This window comes from Akebia trifoliata, chromosome 3 (assembly GCF_017979445.1).
Source record: "Akebia trifoliata isolate Shusen 1 chromosome 3, ASM1797944v1, whole genome shotgun sequence".
Lineage (NCBI taxonomy): Eukaryota > Viridiplantae > Streptophyta > Magnoliopsida > Ranunculales > Lardizabalaceae > Akebia > Akebia trifoliata.
In genome coordinates this window covers 7,538,847-7,544,846 of record NC_141377.1, presented here as the reverse complement: position 1 = coordinate 7,544,846, position 6,000 = coordinate 7,538,847, and the positions used below count along the sequence as shown (strand labels likewise).

At 34.2% G+C, this 6,000-nt stretch overlaps 1 protein-coding gene across 1 annotated transcript; it reads left to right on the top strand.

Moving 5' to 3' along the window:
• The first annotated feature begins 397 nt into the window (after positions 1-397).
• On the top strand, positions 398-4,511 carry LOC147405843 (uncharacterized protein At5g39570-like). The gene is made up of 2 exons (XM_086433703.1): positions 398-1,077; positions 4,182-4,511. Exons 1-2 carry the CDS (start codon positions 430-432, stop codon positions 4,293-4,295), a joined length of 762 nt encoding a protein of 253 aa, XP_086289829.1. The 5' UTR covers positions 398-429; the 3' UTR covers positions 4,296-4,511.
• The last annotated feature ends 1,489 nt before the right edge of the window (positions 4,512-6,000 follow it).

Here is a 6,000-nt window from a genome sequence, read left to right as displayed (position 1 = left end):
AATTATTTAGATTCTTATATAAAATCTTGTGCAACCAGAACCAAATCGATGAACTAAAAAATGAATCAAATCAATCCAAAATACTTTGATTCGGCTCAGTTCTCGATTTGGCCCTATCCAATGAGCACCCCTTTTGTACTTACATCAAATGGTAGGTGCAAATACAACAATCTATGTTTTAATCTCTAAATATAATAATTTATTATTTTTAGAATTAAAATGAATAATCTAATATTTTTCACAAGTGGGTCGAGAACTCGGTCAAAGAAATGGTTCATAGTCAAATGAATCTATTGGGGGCAGTTTCGATATTCATGACAAATTCAATGGCTTTTAACAAAGCCCTCCTATAAATATTTCTCCATCTCAGCCATCTCCCATTCTCTCTTCACTGGTCAACACCAAACCAGACCTCCAAAATCCAAAGCTATGGAAATGGCGTACCCACCAAGAGACCACAACCCAGTTGACTCTGGCGAGTGCGAGTACGATTACAGAGGCGGATACGATATCGCTCTCACCTTCGGCCGCCCTCTTCGACCTTCACGTGAGATCTGCTATCCTAACTCTTCATCCTCACCGTCCAACATTAACGTTGATAGACCCCACTACAAATCCCACTGCGAACCCTGTGCTTACAAAGCCGAAGCCATCCGGACAGAATATAATAGCTATACCCGACCCAAACCCAGACCCAGACCCGTTCCCTTTCCCGCTCCCGGTCCCGCTCCCAGTTACGACTTACAACAGGGAAGACCCAATCCGCAGCCCGATTACGGGTTTCGAACAGGTACTGGTCATGGTCCGGATGTGCCCATTTCGGGTTATGGGCGGCCGGATGAGGAGTATGGGTTGGGTGGGAGGAGGACGGAAATAGAGAGTTACGGTAGACCCGGTTATAAGGAGCTAGAGGAGGTTGAGGAGATGAGGAGGGCGGCGTATGGTACGCCGAATTATGGGAGGACGGAAGTAGAGGAGCATCGAAGGGACAACTATGGAAGGCCCATTCGTGAAGAAGAACATAAGAGGTATCAAGAGAGGAGTTATGAAGGAGAAAGCTATGGTCGCCACAAACATGTGAGTGATTTGTTTTTTTTTTCCTTTTTTATTTTTATTTTTAAATTCTATTTTTTGAGTTGATTATAATTATATTTGTTGGTTTGTTTTGATCGATACTGCATTTTTTATCTATTTATTTATTTTTTTATTTTTTAAATTAGGCGAAACATTCAATCAATTAGGACATTTTTAAACCTTGGTTTCTTCTTCTACATGAATCATTATTTTATTTCTTTTTGGGGTGGTAGATTTTAGGGTAAATTACACTTTGACACCCTGTAGTTTGGTGTAATTTCATTTTGACCCCCTTAATGTTTTGATAATTGCACCTAACTCCGTTAGAGTTAATTGCCGTCAACCTAACTGTTAAGTTCTTTTTATAAAAAACCATTTGTCCTTTTTAAAATGTTATTCCATTTTATAAATAAAAATATGCTTGTGAAAAAAATGGGTTCAATGAATGCTTAGAGGGGGGTATTTTAATTTTTTGTTTTAAAATTTATTTTTTTAATAAAAAAATAAGTGGGTAAAATAATAAAATAACATCTGAATTTTAACCCCTTAATGATAAGGGAGGTAAGTGCAATTGTCAAAACATTAAGGGGTCAAAATGGAATTATTCCAAACTACAGGGGTTCAAAGTGTAATTTACACTAGATTTTATTCAAGGGGAATTCCCAGAAAAAAAAAAAAAAGGAGAGAAAAATTGAAAATTTCCGAAATAGTAGACTATTCATTTTAATTCTGAAATGGTAAATTACTATTTTTGGAATTAAAACATATTGGTTAAATTTGGTAAAAGATTTCTATTTATAAGACAATAATTATTTTCCTCCACTTCAATTTTAGTAAACCATTAAAATTAAAAAAATTGTTTTATGAAACATTTAAAATTTTTTTCCCCACTTTAAACTAAAATGTTTAAATTCTGAAAACAGTAATTTATTGTTTTCGAATTAAAATGAATACTCTACTCTATTTTTGGAAAATTGAAAATTTTTAAGGCATGTTTTGGTAAAGAGTCGTGATGAATGAATGCACGCGGTTTTGGATACGTTGTTGGTAAGCGGCTAATGTGGAAGGGGCACAGAACCATAGATTTTTTCTTCGGGATACACAAGAAAAAGATGGTTTGTGCCTGTATCACATAAGCCGCGCACCCAAAACCGCATGCATTCATCATTATTCTTTGGTAAAGAGTCCATACTCAAAATACTCTCCTTATGTGGCATGTGCTAGAACCATAGATTCTATGCCTCAGGATACACATATGCACATCCCCATAAATATGTGTAGTTATGTATCCCGAGGAAAAAAATCTATGGTTCTAGCACATGCCATATCAGGAGAGTATTTTGAGTATGCCATGTAGGGGAGTCAAAAAATCATTACTCTTTTGTAAAACACCCTTTATTCCAGAGTCGTGATAATTTGACTACCCCACGTGGCAAACTCAATCGACTATCCTGACGTGACAAAACCATAGATCTGCACTCCTTGGGATACACGGCTGCACTTCCCTAATATTTTTTTTTGAAGTATATCTCGAGGGAACCGCATATCCCGAGGAGCACATATCTACAGTTCCTAAACTTGTCAAGTACTGATCTATAATTTCATGATTTTTGGAGTTTGTGATTCGAATGCTCGTTGGGGTCATCTAATATGATCATGTTAGTTTCTTTTACATGAAGGTTTTTGTTTTTGTTAATTTTTAAAGTAAATCCATATACCTATATATAGTTGGGATTGGGGGACAACCAAAATTTGACAACCTTTATTCCATATGGTTTAGTAGTTTCGAAATGGGCTGATTTTTGGTGAGGATTATCTTTATGGTGACGAGACCACTCTCACAAAAAACTGAGCGAATTTTGAAACTTCTTACCCCATCAAAAGCGGTTTACAATTTAACGATAAAAATTGACTTTCTGTGATTCTTCAATTTGTAAACCACTTTTGATGGGATTAGAAGTTTTAGAATGGGATGAATTCTCACAAAAAATCAACCCAGTCAAGAAACTTCTAATGCATATGGGACGAAGGTTGTCAAATTTTGGTTGTTCAAAAACACGCCTTCAACCTAGGTTTTATTTATTTATTTATTTTTATTTTTATTTTTTAAAAATCATTCCATTTCAATTGGTGAATAATGGTCCACTTCATGAGGCAGACAAGATTAGTGGTTGGATCCTCTTATACTATTTTATCGAGTTGGTTACTTAAAACAGTAGTTTAATAATGTCCATTTAAACCAAAAAGAAGAAAACAAAAATTGTTTTATATGCAGATTATATATAAAATATGAGAGCTATTATTGCCACACCAATTATGTTCAATTCTTTGGTGATTTACATAGGAATTGGTGTGGCAATAGCAACTCTCTAAAATATACAATAAATAAAATAAAAATTAGATATCATGTATGTTTGTACATTGTCATATTGAGATTAATCATATTTTTTCTGGTGTTTCAGTCCATATTGGTTTACGATGTTTCTTGTTCTAAACCTTCATTCTTGATTCATCTCATTTCATTTTCCTTCACTTATTTGTTGGGAATGTTCAATCTCATTGATGGGGTGATAATATGATATATTTTGTGGATGTGGAATAGTTATTGCTTTGGTCAACTAAGTTGTGGTGAATTTTAGCTGCCTATGATAAGAAAATAGAACTGCTTTTGGCACCCCAATTTTTTAAATTTATTTATCACACTCCAATTAAAGATTAAAACATACTCATCAAACTTTACAAAGGTTTGGCTCAAATTATAATCTCAACATTACAAAATATTATAACACTTGTAGTTGCTTACAATTATGATTAGGTTCATATAAAATCTTAAACCCCAAAAATTAGAAATCTAGAAAAGAAGAAAAAGAAAGAAAGAGATCTTCTATTGGCACCCCAACCTTTACTTATCCTTGACCATTTGTTTTCTTTATTGTTAATTGGAGGTGTAATAAGTAAAAGTTGGGGTGTCAATAGCAGCTCTCTAAGAAAAGGTCACAACTCATATGCGACGATGCTTATTATAATCAATATGACAACCGAGAATGGGTTGCCTATTGAATTAATTAAAAAATAAAAATTTCACGTATTGCAAATGAAATTGGCAGGGAGATGACTTTGACGACGACGACGACGAGGAAAAGCAGCGTCACCGCCACCAACATCATCACCAGCCCCAACCCCAACACCATCACCAACATCATCACCATCGCAAGCACTAGCAAAGAACGACATCCACCCTATAAATGGGATTGATACCCATTTCATGAGTTGCTAGTAAATAAATGGAAACATGGGTTCCTTGTTTGTTACTACAATTAAGCATTTTCAAGACATTTTGGGAGGATTTGTTTGAACTACTTGAATGTGTGTATAATGTTTGTGTGCTTTCCCCACTTTATTGGGTTTTGCTGCTTAAAAGAGTTCCTCCGACCGAATTTACCTCTTTGTATATATGCATGCTTGCATGTGTGTATGTGAGCTAAAGGTGTACTAAATTCTAGGGCTGTCAACAGATAGATATCCAATCGGATAGTGCTATATCCAAATTTGAATTCGAATCCGATCAGATATCACTAACTAATATTCGAATTCGTATCCGAATAAATTATCGGATATCCGATTCGATTCTGATTGCAAATCGAATTCGAAAATCATCCAAAATTTATCCAAAATTTATTTACTATTCGAAAATTATCTTAAACTTATTTACTATTCGAAAATTATCCGAATTTTATTTTAAAAAATTCTATTGTCACACCAACTTTTTCGAACACCACCCCAGTCCCATTCTGTATATCAAGTTTTCACAGATCTCAACTTTTAGCAATTTTCAACTAGAAATTAAGAAAAATTACTCTAGAATCGCAAAAAGTTATAAATTTTCAACTAAAAAAGAATAAAAAATCGCTTAAAATCTGTAATTCCCACTAGTCGAGATGGAAAATAAATGAAAAATCGTAAAACAGATTCGAAAATCAAACATATAAAAAAAATGTTCAAAAAGGCAAAAAAAATTACCTTCTTTTTGACGATTTTTATTTTAGAGGGTTTGGACCCATAATCTGAATCACTGGGAGAGAACGAAATAGGGGTTACGTGACTTGGACTCTTAACCTTTACAACGATGGGCCTCTCGACATTAGAAGGGTTTGAGAGCTTGGATTCTGCTTCATTGGGAGAGAACGAAAGAAAGGTTACAGAACTTGGCTTCTTAACCTTTTCAATGATCGGTCTCTCTCCATTAGAAGGGTTTGTCGGGCTAAGGTCTGTAATCGGTTCGACTTCGATAGAACTTCTAAGTTCTAACCCTAAAAACAGATTCATTTATTTTAAAATTAAAATAAAATAATATTTATTTATTATCATTTTCGGATTGGATATTATCGAATCGAATTCATCAATAACCAAATTCGTATCTGAAATGCTATCGGATATTCAAAACTATCCAAATTCAATATTCGAAAATTTTGGATAATATCGGATTTTTCGAATTCGGATTTCAGCTATCCATTGACAGGCCTACTAAATTCATCATTGCATGCCTAGTTTATAGGACATGACGAACTTGATGGTTTCGGTAAAATATGGGTTTTAAGAATGATTCTCTAGGTATTAGATTCTATTATCCTCTCTGAATGAGGGTCAAGATTCGTAAGGCCCTGTGTTTGAAGACGAAGTAGAAAGTAACTATGAAAAAAGGTAGTTTTGAGAGAGAGTAACTTTTAGAAAATACAAACTAGATGCCTTTAATTTTTTTTTTTTTTAACTTTCTAAAGTAATTTTTTAAAATTAATCTAAACGAACTGTTTAACTATTCAACTTTCAAGCAAAAAAAAAAAAAATTCTGTGATTTTGGGCCTGATTGGACCAAGACAGCTATTTGGGCGTTAATCGGCATTGAGGCTGTCTTACTTGTTGCCTGTG

Bases quoted from the DNA above. Each gene is read 5' to 3' on its own strand.
- LOC147405843 (XM_086433703.1), top strand. From the start codon at position 430: ATGGAAATGGCGTACCCACCAAGAGACCACAACCCAGTTGACTCTGGC. The intron at 1,078-4,181 runs GTGAGTGATTTG...TGAAATTGGCAG, and splicing joins GCTATGGTCGCCACAAACAT to GGAGATGACTTTGACGACGA.